This window comes from Passer domesticus, chromosome 1 (assembly GCF_036417665.1).
Source record: "Passer domesticus isolate bPasDom1 chromosome 1, bPasDom1.hap1, whole genome shotgun sequence".
Classification (NCBI taxonomy): domain Eukaryota; kingdom Metazoa; phylum Chordata; class Aves; order Passeriformes; family Passeridae; genus Passer; species Passer domesticus.
Genome location: NC_087474.1, coordinates 17390999 through 17410085, shown reverse-complemented (window position 1 = coordinate 17410085; position 19087 = coordinate 17390999). Strand labels below are relative to the sequence as shown.

The window sequence follows — 19087 nt, the reverse complement described above, 5'->3', positions numbered from 1 at the left end:
ACCTCTGGATAGTGTCCATCCTTGATTACAGAGAGAAGGTCACTGTGACAATTTTTTTTTGTTCCAGAACCAGTGTCCCTCTCATGGATGTAGGCTTGATGTGAGTTTTGGGGTGTGTGCTAATGTCTGATAAGCAGAAGCAGACTATTGTCATTTGCAGCTGACAGTTCTGTGCAAACTCATGCTTTTTTTATTAAAGGCCATAATTTCAAAAGAAGCCAGCACCTACATTTCTTACGGCAGCTGAAGCTGAACCTATCTAAAACGTAGCCACTTACCTACATGCCCTAAAAGAAGCCAAATGTATTTAAAAAAACCTGACTTCCAAGTATAAATGATAATGTAAGTTGAAAAGCAGGTTGTTAAAACATTGTAGGGGAGTAACTGTAGAATTCCTTGACCAGTATTTAATGCTAGGATTTTTTTCTTGATCAGTAGAAATATGCATAGTATTTCATTACTTTGCACAGAACATGCCTTGTAGTCTAACACACAAACAAAATGTTTCTCTTTCAGGTATTATTCCCCTGGATATTCTGAGATACTTCTGGAAAGGGTGGAAAATTACCAACCAGTTTTATAAACTTCAGTGTTTTATTAGAGCTGCATTTCACATTTATGCCTTTATGACAGTAATACAAATACAGCTGTTGAAAGCCTTGCTTGATTCTCAAATCTCTTTTTACTATTTGCACTACTGAAAAAGCTCAGCAATTCTATAAAGCTGTATTTTGTTCTTTATAAACTTGTTTGTTGTTACATTTTTGTTCCTTTTTGTTTTACTTTAACATTACTACCAGATATTGCCACATATATGAATGGAATTTCATGCAGGGGTGATGATTTATCACAGAAGCTTTTTTAGAATCAGTCATTTCCTTTTCCTTCTGCAAGAAAAGTTTGTCATCTCATTCAAATTTTAGCCTTCTCAGTACTATTACCATTTTCTCCTTTTGCTTTTGTATATTGTTTAAAACTTCCCAGGCTTGATGAGGGGGAAAAAAGTAGGCCCCTGTGCTTTTTCTAATTATGGAATTCTTTCTGCACTGAGATATCTCCTACTGCTGCCTTTGGGGAAGTAAAGTGTTGTGATTTTACATCTCCAAACATGTTAGTAGCAGCTAAACAAAGAAATAATCACAGATTAAGATGATACAAGGGCTGAATTCTTCATGATATGGTCATCTGGTGATCCTGGCCTGGTAGATAATACATCTTCTGCAAAAATCCTCCTAATTAAGGAGGATTTGCTGTGGAGAAAGGGGCAATACACTGTTTGGTCTGTGCATGGTTGTTCCTGTTGAGAAGGACAGAGTGAGCTCAGAACTTCACGGACGCGAAGGGAAGGGCCCTGGGAGCTTTGGTTCTGGGCTCAGCAGCACACGGGTGTGCCTCAGAGGAGAGGAGGCTTGCCTGGCTGCAGCAGCACCGGGAGCAAAGGTCTGAGCACATTCACAGGAAATCTGAGGACACTTAGGTTGCACTGATTGGACTGATGGGACTAAGGTGGCTTAGGATTTATCCTTCAAGAGCTCAAATAGCTGAAGAGTTGAGTTAAAACACGTTTGGAACTTAAGTCTTGAAGCTGCAGCTGCATCAACGTAGAGGTATAACCTCTTTCCCATCTGAAGAACATCCTGAAACTATTTTTACCTTCTTTTGGAGAGTGAAAAGACTTTTACATTCTGCTTACTACTCTGGTGTATCACACAGCAAACAACCCTCTAGTCTTCCCTTAAATGTAACTATCATTTACCACTTTTTGTTCTAACCATTTTTCTCTTTATCATTTGCAGCAGTTTGGGGGAGTGTGGTTTTTTGTTTTGTTTTGGTTGTTGTTGTTGTGTTGTTGTTTTGTTTTGTTTTTCATTTTTCCCAAAGACTACTAAACAGTGTTTCTGGAATGGGATATGAAAATACTGGCAGCCACAAGGAAAGATAATATTTGAAAACCTCCACTGGAGAGAAACTTACCTACTTTCTTAAACATATAACTGAATGGGTTTATAAAAGAAGGATAGTCTCATCTATTACTTGTAAAGCAGGAGCAAAGACTGATTGCAGTTGGAAATTATTTAGAGTGGCTTTTCTTTGCCAAATTCCAAATTACTATTTTTTTATTCTTGTCAGCATATTTTTCAATGGTTCACAAAAACATGGGTGGGCTATCCTGTGTTAAAATTTATTTCTACAGAGGGCTGTGCTCCTGCTGTGAGGTACTTGGTGGTCTCAGACTCTGCTTTTCAGGAGGAGTAGGGGATGCACAGTACCTTACTGTAAGGAGACTGTTGGTGCCATGAATGTTGGTATAGAATCCACACCAGATGGGTTCTTTCCTTAGCCCACAGCTAAGTGAAAAGCCTTAGAACTGACTAGCTTCTACCAAATGCCTTTTTGATTTTAGTGTTTATTGTTTATAGTGACATTAATGCTAGGATATTCTGGCACTATTAATGCTAGCGGAAAAACTTTGAGATTTGAACTTAATAAGATTGTTGTTTAGAGTAATACTCAATAATTTTCTCACATGCATTATGTATATTTAAAAATCAAATCTTGTACAACCCCTGAAACAAAATGCGATGGAAGGGCTTCAAGACAGTCTCGAAAGATCTGAAGCCTCATTTTTCCCTAACAGAGCAGAAGTGGTGCAGAGGGCTGTGTGCAGATGGGAGGCAGCAGAGGCATGGAGCTGTGTCCCCATAGCTGCCTCGTGTGCTCGGGAGCACCCCCACCCCACACAATGCTAATGTATATGTTTTGTGCAGAGAGAGCAAAGAGGCTTCAGTCCCCTGACAAATGTGCTCCTGCTGTGTCACACTGTGCTACACTGTAAGGATTCCACAGGGTTAAATTTCAATGCCTAAACAATTTGTTCACAGTCTTTTCACAGTCTTTTTCTGATTCCTGACAAAGGAAATGATTGCACAAGGCAAACCTTCAAAGCGATCTGATTGTGTAGAGCACAATCTAAATCAGACCTAGCATAAATACATCTTTACATCCCTGGGCAGCTCTGGCCTGGGCCAGTGGCTGTTTGGCCTCTTGTCGCAGGATGCCTGGATGATGCCACATCCCATTAGGCTGTGGCAGTGCAAAGTCCTCTCCCACGTAGTTTGAGACCCTGGCAGTTGTTCTTTGCTGGCAGGCTGCTTCTCTGCCTTGCACAAACACCTTGTGGCTGGAGGCTCCCCTGGAGGTACACGTCTACACAAGACAGACCTAGGCCTTTACAGCAGAATTATTCCTAATTTGTATGTTACTAATGTAACTGTGGCAAGAGTTGCTTTTTTCCGGTAGTGTCTCAAAAGGTGTTTCTTCATTGTTTCTATTCCATTCTCTCATTTGGTTTAAGTCATCATCTAAAACTATATTAATGTTTGTAATAGCTGTTCTGGCAGGCTTCAAGTGTGCATCATTTGTCTCAATTTCATATAATAAAATGTAGATTTGCATTTTAATTCGTTCAAATGCTGTTTTCATGCAAGTGTGTGACTGTGGTGCTAGAGAAGATGAACAACAGGCTCATTTTGCAGCTTGGCCCCTACACTGCCTTTGGATATTTGTCTCAGCTTACCACTCAGCAGTGCCTACTTTGGAGCTTAGGACATACAGGCATTTCAAGTAAGAGTCCCTCTCACAGAGGTGGCTTATTAAGACACACAAAGATAATTAAGCCAGTGCTTTGGCAGAAATAAATGTAAGCCCTTAAATAATTTTGCCTGTTCCTTTGACTGCGGCATTGTGACTTTTCAACTCAAATCTCTAAAGATCTTCTCTGGGGGCCTGAGCCGTGATTTCTGTCTGCATTACTACAGTTATTACATCTACAGATGTAAACCAGGGCCTTGACAGAACTTGTGGATGTGTAGAACTTTTACCATATTTCATTCAGCAGATGGATTAACTGCCCTACAAAAGCTCCTTTCTTTATCTGAATGACTGGAAACCTAGAGGATCTGAAAAGAGGAAATTCAAGGAGTTCAACTCTTGTGCATATAATATGTTCTGCGTGTCCAGAGGGATTTACCAAGGGATTGCTTTGTCTCATCTGAAGTGATCAAGCTGCTGGAGATCTGCATCTTAACAAACAAATGAACAAAATGTTGAAGGAGTTGAATGGAACTGGTGGAGGAAATGAACCTCATATTGTGACACAAAGCATAAAGTTATTGTAATTAGGAAGTGGATGGAGTGTGAGTAGATCTTCAAGTGTTCTTGATTTGGTCTAGGGGGGTTGTGAATTAGCCTGGCCCAAGGGGAGTTTTAAGCATGGAAAATGCCATGAGATTCTTTCAACTTTGTTATAAATTGGAGTCCTCTGAGTTCTGGGTATGAAGGGGTGGCAGACAATTGTCTCACCATGTGAGGAATCTGTGAAAGCATGCTTGCCTCAATTTCTTCCCTAACGGCTGCTTGGTATCCAATATCTTGGTTATTGGAATTTTAGATCTCCTTTTGTGACTGGGGGGGAAGGAAATATGGAGTGGGACTGGATTGCAAAGCCAGTGGTTCCACTTCTCACACTGACATAGGATTGCTTTTATGGTCTTGGATAATTATTACAAATCCCTATAATTCATCATCTTCATCTGTGAAGTATCTGTTCTACTCCTTTGTTAACTTACAGAAGTGCTGGGAAAATTAAATTCATATGAGAGATTGATGCAGCAGAACTTAAGTTCTTTATAACTAATACCATATTCAGAAAGAAATATTGTTCAAGAACCTACAAAAATTTACCTAGATTTTTAGAACTGGAGTTGAACTAAGAGTCAGTGGATGTTGTGAGTTTCCTCATCTGATAAAATTTAAAGGAATCACAGAGAAAGAGGAAATTATTGGATCTTGTGACTATACTAAAACTATTGATGTTATTTTTGTATAATACTTAACTGATAATATTGATGCTACTGTGCTTTATTCTGCAGCCAGCTCTGTAATTTAGCTAGTGAAAATACTAATTACCTTATTACCACTGTACTGTATTTCTGGATACAGCACAAAAGACTGAGTTAGAAAATATGTATAAGCAACACTAACACATATTTTGATGATGAGAATGCCTTTTAAACCAGGAAATGGTTTTGTGCTGCCTTTCAGGAGAAGTTACTCCTGCTTGGGTTGAGCACGTTCCATGGCTGTGTCCCTCCCGCCCGGAGGTCGGATCAGGAGCTGGGAGTGCTGAGGGACTGGGAGCTGCTGGCCCTAGCACAAACCAGTTGTGTTCACTCTCGTGCATCAGCAAGCCGTGGAGAGGAACAATGCAAGGGTACTAATAGCATCCATTTAGCATATTTCCAGAGATTTTGAAGGCTTGCTTTTTCTTCATAAATACATGCTTGTTCTGACTTCCAAATTGAGTTAAATTATAGGTATCCAGATTAACATTACTGTTCTATATTTTATTCCTTTTGTAACAAAAACTAGACTTCAAGAGAGAAGTGTGTTTTAGTGTATTTCTTTAAAACAAAGCTTTTGATTACTTTTTTGTGTCAAATTTAGCAGCAGAACTCTTCATAATCTTATGATGAGATCTGTGCCCTTTGCTCTCAAGGAAAGTTCTGTCTTCACTGATGCAAACTAGTGATGTGTTTTATCCCTGTTGTCCTATTTATAATTTGGTCTGATGCCCTCTGAACACGTTCACCTTTCAATATTAGGTCAGTGTTAAAGCCATTATCAACCTAAAAGGTTGGATTGCTATCAGAATCCAGCCTTTGTTGCCCCACAGTGCTATAAATTATATTACAATCTATTGTTAAAATTAATAATATGCAACATAGAGGTCTGATGGAATCATGTTAATGAGAACACTGAAGCTTCATTGACTTGCAATATCATTAGAGCTCTGAGACAGGTTTATAGCCTTGTGCAAACTGTATTTGTGTTGGTTTAGACACAGTATTTATTTGGTCACACCCAGCCAAATGTTTCCTTACTAAATTAAAATAAATGCTGGTTAGTTCAATGAACTACAAAGATATATAGTGTAATTTCAGGTTCTCAAGTCAGAGAAAATAAGCCCCAACAATGGAAATCAGCAGAGAATAAAAAATTATGGATATACTAGAGTGAATATGAACAAAGAGGGAAGGGAGTTCCCTGGGTTGGGTGCAGTTATATTTTGTGACTCAAGTAATGTGTAAAATTTGGAAATAACAGCTCCCATTGGTAGTCTGCCCTGGTCTTTATGTAACTCCTCCCTGTACAGACATATGTACACACTTGCAAGCATAGTCAACCAAAATGTAATCAAAATTACATCTGCATGCTTTCACAAGACTTGCCTCTGTAAAGCATCTTTAGTGGCTGGTGGGCAGCTCCTGTGCTCACTAATGCCAGCTTTATGGAACTAATTTCCATCCAGGCCAGCAGCACACATCTGATTTCCATTGCAGTGAGATCAGGATCTAGATCTTCATCCCCTGAAAATCTTTCTAGAATTGTGGAATGGCTCATGCTCTGTGTTGGAAACATAACCTGCAGCCATGCAGAGCATGAGATGGCAGGGGAGGTTTGAAGAATCAGTAACATGCAGGTGTCACAGCTCTTATCTGCTTTGGGAAATGGATGTTCAGAAAGCTTCAAGTTCCCCTTCTCCTTTCATGGGTAACACCTCCTTGCTGTAGCTGTCCCTGAGTTTGGTCATGGGGCTCTGCCTCCTGCTCTGAGGACAGGTGATTGCTCCAGTGACACCATGGCAGTGCTGCTCATGCCAGCCAAGCATTGGATCGTGATTCAGACAGACATTTTTATATCATGGAAATGGAAAGGGGGATAATTTAAGCAATTTATAAGAAGTTTAACAATATGAAACTTTCTTGCTTTCAGTCACTCCAGAGCAAATCCTATCCCAGCTGCAGGGTCTGGGAGCACACAAGAGACAGGGGAATTTGGCAGTGGGAGGCTGAAGAAGGTTCAAGGAGGGTTGCCCTTGTGCTGGTGCTGCTTGTATGCAGTCACAGCTAGTGGGTGGAACTGAAATTGCTCTGTCCTTAATTGCATGGGTCAAGACCCCCCCCTGCCTTGGACAGAGGTACCACACCCCGAGCACATGCCTACAGGATTGAGAGATTGCAGATTCCTCTCCCTGCCTCCATCCCATGCCCACTTGGCATCAGGGCACCGACCTTGCCAAGCTGGCTCTGGCACAGTGAGGACTTCCACCTTAGAATATCCCAGGGGTGATCAAAATGCTTTGAAGTTGAAAACTGCCATGAGTGCTACGTGCTGGTACCGTTCATCAGTGCCATCAATGTGTAGCTGACCATAACTCATTTTCCTGTGATAATTCCATTGGCTAAACTGAAGAAAATTAACTGGATGGATGACAATGTTTTAAGAAGCTGCCATTTCAAAAGCTGTAGCTGTGCCTGTGATGTATCACTGTGACCGACAGCAAGAGCAGAAACTTGGCTTTCCCTCTGAAGTGTGGAGCTCCAGTTTAGACCACCTCCCCTTAATTTTTGTATTTTTTTAAATATCAGACATGACCTACTAGTAATAAAATCTGTTAAATTTTTTGCCATGGACTCAAATCATCACAAGGTCATGAATCACTACTTTAGGCCTAGCCCTCCCCCTCCTAAGTGTTTTTTAAAATCCAGATTTGTGTTTATTCTAATGTAGTCGTGCAATGCGAATGTTTGGTAAAATTGCCGTTTAATTTACAATAGAAGACTGCTTTAGCAGCTGTTTTATAGCAGTTTAACTACTCTGACCTAAATGACTGTTCTTAAGAGATTGAAAAGTAATTGAAAATGCAAAAAAGTCCAGGACCATCCTTTTTTCTTTTTTTTTGAAACATCTTTCAAATGGCTTATAAACAACTAACTTGGATTCCTCTGCAGAATTCAGATTAGAGAGGAAAGAATGTCAGTTTACTGGGAATTGTTCTCTGACCACCTGAGAAAAATGAGTTTTTCATCCCCTTGAACATCATCTGGAGCTATAATAAAACATGCTCTCAGCTGGATTCCTTCTGTGTGAAAATAGACAGAGCTACATCACTGCACACCTAAAGGAAGCACACAGAACTATAAAAGCAATCTAAAATCTGGATTTTTTTTCTTCTTCTCCAAGGCCACAAGTAATTTTCTGTAATCTCAATGAATATTATTTGAATCTTGAAAGAAGAATATACCTCATCCTTCCCCTCAATGTGAGCAGTCCAAATGTACAGAGTTAGACATATTTTATACAGAATTAAGTCACCTGTCAGGATCATAGTGTGAAAACCCTTAAGCAATAGCTATTGAAGGAACTGCAAAAATCCACAAAACTAAAAGGTAAGACACGAAAATCCACAAGTAAGTTAATAAAACTTCAGCTGAATGTTCATTCCAGTCTGTAGCAGATGAATGAAACGTGGTGCTAGTGGTGTTGGAATCCTGTGGTGATAAACACATGAAGAATAGATAAAAGATGATTGTTAGTTAGCTAATGGTGCAGACAGACCATCCTACTTGTCTGGGGAGCTGGTCCTGAAAACCCTCAGCCAGGCAAAAGCTTTTGTTGATCTGAGGGTGACTGTGCACCGAGGGAAGGTTCCGGGTGGGGCATATGGCAGTCAGATGACAGTGGTGCAGCTCCCATGATGTGCTCTGGACTGGTGGGATGGTTGGATGACAAAACTCTGCAACTTCACACAACTGTGGTGTAATCTGAAGCTGTTCTGCAGGGGAACCGTAGGCAGCAAGTACAATTTCTAAGCCTGATATAAATTCCATCCTGTTTAACTGCCACCAGTTCTACAGCTGCAGATGAGCAAACCAAGCACAGAACAAAGCCATGGAGGGAACTGATCTGGCTTCATACTGCAGTTGAAAACCTCTCCATTAGAAGAGCATTTGCCACAGCCCCAAAAGTACAGAACTCAGGTCTTTGCTGTCATCTGTTGCTGTGCTGCTGTGCCCTGAGTGGGCAGCTGGTCCGTTTGCTTCCTTCCCTTTCTCCTACTGAGCGAAATAGTGGTTCAGTCACTATCATCTAGATTTCCTTCACCTCTTCTCTTTCTTTTTTTTTTTCCTCTTTCATTTCTTTAACTGAAATTCAGTGATGCACATATCTCTTACATGATTTTTTTCTTCTGTGGGACAAATGCAGGAATCTCAACTTTAGCTCCCTCCAGTATTTTCCCAGTCCTCATGTACTCCCTCTGTTCCTTGATTCCAAGTCATGATGCACTAAATAATTTGTCCCCTGTTTTTTGTTTATTTGGCTAATTACTTTTCACATCTCCTTCAACCCTTCTGAATTACCACTCCACACATTGCTTGTCATAGTTCACACTTCTTTTGTTTGACTTTGCTTTATCCAAAGTTAGTTACTGAGTGTTGGCAGAATTGTTACAGCATCTCACAAACAGCTGTTTTTGCTGTGACAATAGGCTGATGTATGCTCCAGAACCAACACACAGCCTGCATATTAAATACTTACAGTGTCGTGACAAGCACAACCAAGTTTTTAAATACTTTTAAAAAAAATTAAGATAGGAAATAATTGAAAAGAAACAATCCCAAACTGAGGGGCAAGCATGCCTGAGATGAGATGCTCAGCATCAACTGTCAGGTAAATCTCAAATAAATCTCTTGCAGTAAAAGACTTAGAGAGAAAAACACCATGGGCCCCATGATGTCCTGTGCATAGGCAATGCAGTGTGTGGGTGCCTGCACAGTTTCTGCTGGATTGTATCTGAGTAAAGGGATCACAGGGCAAATGCAGCTCTACTTCCCCAGCAAGTGAGGATGTTCCTATTTTACAGAATTGATTTATTTCTTCAAATAAACTTTTATCAGACAACTATGTCACGATCACACGGAGAGGATATTTTAATGATTGCTTTGGTTTGAAGCTGTGGGTAGTACGCTGCTGCTTTCATCCTTCTCTCTCCTCTCTGTATCTTCCCTCCACCTTCCCGTTACTTTTCCCCATTAACGTTCGGTGCACGCTCTAAGGTATGCCTGTCGGTGGGTATTACTTTCACCAGCCTTTCCTTGCAGTATGTGTCTATAAATGGCAGACAGCATCATTCCTAATTACATGTTGCCCCCAGATGCTCCAAGGGTGATGCTGATGGATTGCTGTGTGGGTGGTGTTGAAGGGGCTGGGGGAGGGGAGCTGGGATGCAGCTCCTCTAAGTGGTAGCAGAAATCTCTCTGGGCTGGGCTCATCAGTTCTCCCTCGGTAAACTCAGCTCAGGAATCCCCGAGATCATGGAACCGGGCATTGGAAAAGGGGACGCAATGCAGGGAGAGCTTCAGAGTACAGCCCAAACAACCGGGGAAGAGGGAGGAGCTGGGAGAGACGGAGAATTCACCCCTCAGCTGTCCGTGCAGGAGGCGCCCAGCGCGGAGGGCGGCCCGGCACACGCATCTCCCTTCCCGGTGCCGCTTTGCCAGCCCGCGCTCCGCGCAGCCGGAGCCGCTCGGCTCCTTCCCTCAGGGCTGCTCCGGACACCGGGCACCTGCTGAGGGGCTCAGACATCACCGGCGGGGCACAAGGCAGAGCGGGCTTTGGAACTGAACGTGGCTGCCGGGTGCGGCTGTGGAGCTGGCCGGGCTGCCCCGCAGCAGCAGGCCCGGCCCGGCGGCCTCTGCCCACGGACAGCACCGCCCGCCCGGCCCGGCCCGCACTCCTGCACCGCAGGCTGAGGGGAAAACGGGGTTTTAATGCCATCCTGGGCACTAAAAGTGTGCTCACCAAAGCCCCGGGAAATCCCGGGAACGGTGAGCAGGTGAAAGCTGGGATCTCCAGTCAATGTTTGTCGGTTTTGAGCAGCAGACCTTTACTCTGCAAGGCCTGATAATGGGGAAGGAGGAAGTGAGAGAATGCACGTGTGCAAAGCACAGCTGCACGATCTGTTTCCTTCTCTAACTGCTCTGTGGTCCTTGAAGGGTTTATATTTAGTGTGCCTGGCAGGTCAGCCTGCCAGCTGGGCAGCTGCAGGAAAACATGGATGGAATAGGCAGGACTGGCTTTGGAGACTGCAGCAATTGGGCTGCATGGGCTTTACATCTCAGCCTTAGTGCCAGGCTGGGAATTTGCTCCATCACAGTGTGCACTGAAACTGGGAAGTGTCTAGGAATGGTGTGCAGAAGCACATTTAAGAAGGTAAGACATCAACTGCTGCATAGATCAGTGGTCCATCCAGCCCTGAGTCTGGCAGTGCTGCCTGCAGAGAGCAGGTGAGCCCATCCTCTCTGCACTGCCCCAGCACCCCCAGTGCCTGGGCTGGGATGTTAGAGACTCATCACTGCCTAGGCCTTCTGCTTATCGAGCCTCTGCCAGCTCACCCAAATGTAAAAAGTCTTTCTGGAGTTACTTGCCTGAAAGAACTGTGTGGCACACGAACCTAAGGACTTCACTGTACATTGCCTGTTCAGGTACTCACTGAAAATGTTGAGTAAAACCAGTCCCACCATCAATCCCACAATGTGGAGATCTTGTTGATGCCTGTTTCCCACCCTGAAAAGTGGCAATTGAGCCTCATCTTTTGCTTCAAATCCTGCCTCAAATTTTCTATCTGTAAAGAGTCTTCTCATCATGTGGTGAGTTAGTTTCTCTGATATGATTACTTTGTTGTAGAACCTAATAAAAAGTTTTTTCAGAATTGGACAGTTCTGTGTCTGCTGCAGGCACTCCCTGTCTTTTCTGGTGCACTCTGAGGGTGGGTTGGTGAGTCAGGGTTTCTCTCTGCAGAAGCCACACTGCCTTGTTCCCAAGAGACCATGTTTATCCTTGTCTACAGTGGCTTTATTTTTTCAGACTCTACTGCCATTAGTAAGGATGGATGGCAAACTTCCTGGTGTGCAGTTCCCAGGGCCCCTTCTGAGTCCATTTATTGGCTATGAGTTGCAATGGCAGGTTGCCAGCCCACTGCCAGCCTGGGCTGCCCTCCCCATCCCCTGCAGACAGACTGAGGGGTGTGGATGAGTGGCACTCAGGGACAAAGAGGGGTTCTACTCAGGAGTGGAAACCACCATCCAGAGAACTGTCAGTAACTAATTTATTTTAACTTCAAAACACATTTGCTGCACTTCTGGAGGGAGTACTCAGGTGCCAATTATTTCTCCCCCTCTTCCCTCCAGAGGGACAAAACATTTTACCTGGCTCCTCACACAATGGTCAGTGAAATACAGAGATGTGTAGAGATTAGGTGGAACACAACTTCTGTCATGGATCTCCTATCTGCTATTGATATATAATTGGTACTTAGTGGGATATTCCCTACAGTGTGGTGGAAATGTCTGTATTGTCAGTGTATTGGAGGGAAGGGGGGAGGGACTATACTCTCGAATCATCTAGATCAGGATTTAACAGAAGGCATGAGCACAAAACTGAATAACATAGCTAAATACAAACCCTTTGGGCTAGAGAAACACCACAGTAAAAAGTTTTTAATACTCGAGTATTAAAGCAGGTGTCCTATATGACACCCATTGAGGGACAAATGCTCCTATGGAGCCTCTGAGAGCATCCAGCTTGTAAAAGAGACTGTAAGGTAGCAATGCATTTTTGCAGGTAATGCTCTTTCCTGACTATCACCAAAACAGGAAGAAATGAAAATACAAAAGCAATAAAAGAAATAGCAAAGAGTAAGTAAAACCACAAAAGGCAAAAGTAAAATTTTTTGTTGTCCTTGATGTGACTGCCAAGGAGTTTTTTTCTGGAAAGAGAAAGTGCCACAGCAGGATGGGAATGCTTGCATTGGATGGGTTGTCATATCTGTCATCATTATAAACATGGACAGATGATGATGATCTCTCCATTCTGTTTCTGGTTTTTCTTAGTCTCCAGAGATGCTCATCCAGCTGTTTTCAACAGAAAATTTATTCAGCTGATTTGTCCACTTTCCTTTCTTGTTTTCTTACAGTGCTTCTTCCCTCCATCAAGCTGGTAACATCTTCTCTGTGTCCACTGCTGCTCTAAGCCTTTCCTGTTTCTGGAAATGCTGACTACTTTCCCGTGCCTGGAGGTTTGTTACTCTTCCTCCTTCACTGATTTTTCTGCACGGTGTGGCATCCCACGCTGCTTGAGGAGGGGGCAAGGTGGGAGAAGAGAAACAGGAGTGACTGGGGCTCTTTAAGCGGGTCACTTCTCATCGATACAGGTTCCTTCCTCTCCTCTTACACGCACATCCCTCGGGTACTGACCCCACGTTTATTTTCTAGCCTGCAGCAGCAGTGTGTCTAAACCCAGGCAGCCAACAGCACAGCTTGAGAGTTCAGCTACTGCTGCAAGATTTTGAAGAAAAGCAGGTTTCACAAGGCTGCAGCTTAAAGGAAAGTATTTCTAGAAGCCAGTTCCTCTCCAGAGTTTTCAGAGAAGATGTGTATGATCACTGATACTTTCCAGTCTTGGTTTTTGGTAAGTGAGGTGAAGAAAGATACTCTAAGTATGTTTTTTCATTTTTTCCCCCAAATGATAACTAGGATATAACAATCCTTCCTAGTTATGTAGTTCTCCTCATCCTGAGCTTGGCACAGCCTGTGTCTGAGGAGGACCATTTCAATGAGATTTATGTGCATTTGGTATAATTTGGAACAGACTGAAACTTAATGTCAGGGCATTTCATGACATGCAGAGCCCTAAAATTATGATGGAAGTCATCTGGGGACTTGCACTGACAGTGTACAGCCCTTCTCACTGGAGTTGTTCCTACCTGCTCACCACAGCCTGCAAAACAAACAGCCACCCATGCAATCCCAGTGCAGAGAAAATGCCAGGGTGATGGACGATGTCCAGGTGTGACCTTTCACCTGTTACGGTAGCCAAAAATCTTTGTGGGAAGAGTGCATGATGGAAAATTGCAGGATAATAAAATAATAAAAAAAGATCAGTCAGGTGTAGAATTCTGTTGTTAAAAAAAGTATTAACTATTTTTGAAATACCAACCATCTGACAGGCCAGGCCACACCTGAAAGGGTGACTGGTAAAAGCCCCGGTTGGCTGAAGTGGTTCAGTCCAAAGGGCAACTACTGCTGGCAGGGGCAGAGCATATCTTCAGTGAGCTGCTACAATGGATGCAAGACACTGAGCACGCAGTCTATTGTCAAATGCAGGGTGGAAACCTGACATTTCAGCTTGTTTTTCCAGTGGAATGAGACTAATATGCTCCTTTTCTGTGCTTGATGCAGCGTCATTCACATTTGAGCAAAATTAATGGGGAAGAAGACAATTTTGGTGTCTATTCTAGGCATTGCTAATTTTAGTGCCACTAAGGATAGGGATTTCCCCCCCTCTTTTTTCCTTATTTAAAAAAGAAAATATAATAAAGTTTATGAATCTTAGAATAAAGATGATTTTGAAGGGCAGCATCTCTGCTGGTTCTTTGACACTGGCACCTTGGTAGCTGCAGTACATCCCTTATGTTGTCTGGAATGAAAACCAGCCATCAAACTCTGACACAGAGGAGTTATGAAGTCTTGCTTGCTTCTCTGAACCCACAAAGCAAACCAGTGTTCGTGTAGCTGAAATAAATAGAGAATCACCATGAATGAAACCTTCTTAATTCAGTGCCATCAATACAGAAGATTACATCTCTAGCCTGCGTGCAAGAGGTTTTGAATCCCAATTTTTGAATCAGTCACCTGTCTCCCTTTTGCAGCTCCTCTTTCTACCATTGTGGTAGTTCACAAAAAAACAGATCTGTGTATTGAAGGAAAACGGTGGAGAAAGGCTTGTGCTTGGCCTAGCTTTTTTGAAATGCATGCAGACATATTTATTTCCCCTATGATATAGCTCCTATTATGTGCTTTGCATCTTTAAATGTGTGAAGCATCATGCCTGCCTGGCAGGACCCTGAGATTCAAACGGAAGAGAGACAGGCTTTGTTTTCTCTCTCACAGAGATTTTGCTTTTGGTCTTTCTTTACCATTTTTTGGCTTGTTGAGAGAATTAGTAAAAAACCCTATCAGGTTTTCCTAGTTTCTTTACATCTTCTGTGCACAAAGAGCAAAATGCACATTTTCCCCCTGCACAGGGAAATGCTAGGAAAAGAAAATGTGCAAAACCTCAGTGCAAGAAGCAGTGTCTCCTCTGCTGCAGAGCGTTCTCACAGCAGACAGGCAGGCTCACATTGGAAACTGCAAAACAAAGAAGAGAAACTCACAGCACACATTCTGGAGGGCCTAAGGACTATTTCTGTTCCTGCCAACCTGCTCCCAGCCTGGACATTAACGAAGGCATGCTGGTGTGGGTGCCCCATACATGCCACCATGTTTTGCAGATTGAGCATTTGCCATAGCAGTTTCAGATCCTTTCATTTTTCTGCCTGGTTCATCCATATTCTAGAGTACAAGAAAGTAAGAATACTGTGGAAGTAAATCTTCACCTGTGGTAGATTACTAGTTAAACTGGTTAAGCACTGGTCTGATTTTGTAAGTGTTCCACATGAGCAAGCAGAGGGGCTGCAGCCAGCAGGGAGCAAGGCTTGACTGCATCCGGTGGGGGTGGCTTTCCTGCAGGGTGACAAGTTTGAGCCCAGAGTTTTTCAAAATAAGTTTCCTTCTCCCCATTCCCACATGGGCTTCAGAAGCTCCATGGTGGCTGTTTTCTGAGAGGAGGTGAGTTTAAAGCAAGCCAAAGTGAGTGAAGCCACATTAGCATTAGGGTTTGTTTGTATGGTCAGAGGCTTAACCATGCTGTCAGTCCTGATGAGTTCATGGAGAAGTTGTGGCAATTTGTGGGGAGGCCTCCAGGCTTTTGCATGAGGTGTGGACTGACTGTGGTTGGAGCTGCATTTTTTCTTCCCCCTGTATGAGTGACCTCCTTGGAAAATAAACCCCAGGACTTATGTCAGAGGAGTGTTCTGCATGCACTGAATGGTTCCACACACGGCTGTGGTGCGGGTAGCTGTGTGTGTACACGGAATAGCAGTGCTCATACCAACATCCTCCCTCAGGAATCCTGCTGCGGGAGGACAGTTATAAATAACTCTTTGGCCACTATAATTGTTCTGCCAGTACAGGCTGCCAGAGAAACACATTGACTCAGCACATGCCTGAGCAAGGTCCTCTCCAGGCAGCACCTCCCACCGTACAAACGTCCCTGCAAAGCCCTGTAGGTGCCTGCTGGGGCAGTGAGCCCATCTGGCTGCTGCTGCGAGCTGCCATGAGCCACTGCTGAATCAAATGAATGTTTGTAAAACGTACTGAAGACAAAAAAAAAGCACTAGTTAGGCACTGGTTATTATTTAGGCACCAGATATTATTTCAGTGCCCCCGGTAACGATTCTGTTATTGCAGGAACTGCAGGTGCCTTTCCATGCAGTGGTAACTCTGGGTGTTCTCAGTGGAAAAATGAACGTTCTTCTGCCACTCTCACAGAGCTGCACTGGTCTTTACCAAGCCAAGTAAAATGGCCTGGCATGTGTTCACTGACAAGAGGAACAAAATTGTCCCTTGTGCTAGCTTTCTTAACTTCTACTGCTGCAATGGCTTTTATGCCTCTTCTGGCTGCCACAGTCTTACCAAAGACAGCTCCCTGGCCCTGTACCAGATAGGAGACTACAGTCAAATTTTCTTGCTGTTGTTCCTGAAACTGTATGAATTATTTTTGATAATTACATGGGAGACTCTTTTTCTTATTTTAAAAATTGCTTTCAAAATAGTAATTAGGAAGCTTTCATTGTTCATTCCTTCAAAGCAGGTTCTACATGGAGTAAAGAACCTAGAGATGTGATTTACTTTTTATCACTTGGAGTACCAAAATGGCTATAAATTAATCCAAATGTAATTTTCCTGGGAAAATAATTCCTCTGTTATATAGGCCCTTTTTGCTATACATTTCAGGGTCTGTTTTACCAGTGCAATTTGAAATTCTTCAGAAGAAATCCCTGACTTTTTTTTTTGTGCAAGTATAGATTCTCCATTTTTTATTCTGCTATTCCTGTCTTTGAGACTGCTTTTTTATGAATGTCTAAAAGTAATTGCAAACGCTAACTTTCCAAGAACCTATTTGAATGTAGACAGCATGTTCCCTCAAATGCATGTCTCCATTTAAACCAGTACAATTACTTGGAGGTACACAGCTCTACTAGTGTGTTATTCTTATATTGCTGTATCTCTTTCCTGAAATGGTGATGCATCATACCTTTATGTGAATAAAATTGCATGTACAGTAAATATATTACCAGTATAACTACTTTGGGAAAAAAAAATCATACCCAGTCTAATTATAATGAAAATACCCAGGATGTTGACCAAGACTCACCTGTTAATTCTTTATTACAGTATGTTTCCAGCTGCAACAGAATTTAAATACCACATTTTCTCTTGTGGGTTATTTTAATTTTTTTCCATAATGTCACGGATTTATTATTTCTGAATGCAATTACAACATCAGTTACAATGGGAACATTTTCATCTTTGCCCTATGTCCCATAGAGACAAACCTTGAGAAGTCAAACTGTAAGCTTTCAAAAATGAGCTTATCTGTGAGGTTAAACAAGGTGTGGCAACCCTGACATGGGGCTCCTGCATCAAGAAAATGTTATTTTTCTAGCCCCTTGTAGTGGTCCTCATTCTGCAGTGTGAAAATAGTTTTATAGATTTGTATTTATGTATTTTTAGCACTGCCATGTACTGTGTTTTCAATGGAGATGTTATATTTAGAAGTTTCTCAAAATGTGGAGCATGTGTTAAGTTTTTTTTGCGTAATCCATCAAGACTAATTTGATTTGAGACCGGTGCCTTTTTTTTCCCCCATCTGTTTGGAAAAGTGCAGTTGTAGAGACATCAGTCATGTAACACTTTCTACAAAACAGCTTTACTGACAGTTGGGAGTTGTCAGTAACCATGTGGATTTCAAGCTCTCAGTCTGGCTATGATGAGAAAAACCCTCTGACACATAATTTCCACAGAGCCACAGAATCTGAGGCTGGAAAGACCCAGAGTGCTCATCTAGCTGACCTCCCACCTGGGCAACCCTGAGGTAAGTCATGTTTCAAGCCTAACAGCTGCAGAAAACACCAGCTTTTGGGACAAACATACTCAATTTAACAGCATTTACTCACCAATCACCACTGATTTGATTTTGTATATATGTTGTGTACATAATTGAGGCTTATTACCTGTTTCAACTTCCAACCTTTGGGAAAGCTTTAAGAGATTCTGAGTCTGTGTTCCCTGTCTAAATATGTGGAGACCAAGCTCTCTACTTGGTGAAGGTAGAACAGGCAGATGCCCCAGGAAAGCAAATTCCTGGAAGCAGGAGAAGAGTTCTGCAGAGGCAAACCCACGTCCCTGCTGCCCATGCCCACAGTCCACTGAGTTTGCAATCCAGGGGCAGAGGCAGGAGCAGGGGCTTGCAGGGCTTGGCACATGCTTGGTGGGCTTGACATGGACTTGCAGGGCTCTCTCTTTGTGTAGGAGATAGAGGAAAACACTTCAAAGTGCCCATAAAGGCTCTTTTCTTTCCAACTAAGAAGCAGTTTTGCCCCTGGGTCATTGAGAAATGTGGGATTGTCTCTTCAGACCAGTGCAGCATTCTCCATTGTGTTCACCTTTGCAAAGATACCATTCTGAAATGTTTCCATCTCCCACTGTAAGATGTTCTGTAGTCTCTAGGGCTCTCTCCTGTTCATTTGTGTCCCACTCAGGAGGTGGCCTGAACAGAACAGCCCATGAAGGCTGATGTCAGAGGTGACATAATGTACTGCATCATACTTGACATATCCGTGTCTTTTCCCTAACCCTGGCTCATCAGCATGGGCTGTCTTCTGCTCTGAGTCTTTCATCCTTCTATGTGTCTGAGCTTGCTTTTGGCTGCATTGGAAAGATTATGGTTTGCCCGTGCAAATGATCAAGCTGACTGTTTGGGTTACAATCTTTCCTCCTTGTTGCATCCTGTTGCTCTGATTTTGGAGTTTTTTTAAAATCTTGCTCAGGAATCACTGTACCACATATTTTGTGCAGTGCAAAAATAAGAAATTGTGCATATCCAGCTACTTTTTTGCAAATTGGAAATGAATTAACTTAATCTTATTTACAATAATATTTTTCTATCAATTAATATTGTTATAATTTTATTTAGTTACTTCTAGAATCAAGAAGTTCATCTAGGTCAACATCCTGCTTGATTG

The 19087-nt window shown here is 42.6% G+C and overlaps 1 protein-coding gene and 1 long non-coding RNA gene across 3 annotated transcripts in view; both read left to right on the top strand.

Annotated features, from left to right (window-relative positions):
* SPAG6 (sperm associated antigen 6) overlaps positions 1–759 on the top strand; it is a 34157-nt gene extending 33398 nt beyond the window's left edge. For both annotated transcript variants that reach the window (XM_064408301.1, XM_064408291.1), the window contains one exon: positions 517–759. In XM_064408301.1, the coding sequence (XP_064264371.1) occupies positions 517–583 (67 nt within the window). In that variant the 3' untranslated portion in view covers positions 584–759. The remainder of the gene's footprint in view (positions 1–516) is intronic.
* Positions 760–10065: 9306 nt separating this feature from the next.
* Positions 10066–18013, top strand: LOC135293766 (uncharacterized). Its single transcript, XR_010355864.1, has 4 exons — positions 10066–11552; positions 12878–12979; positions 13176–13371; positions 17731–18013. It is a non-coding gene; the product is annotated as an uncharacterized LOC135293766 (long non-coding RNA).
* Positions 18014–19087: the final 1074 nt, after the last annotated feature.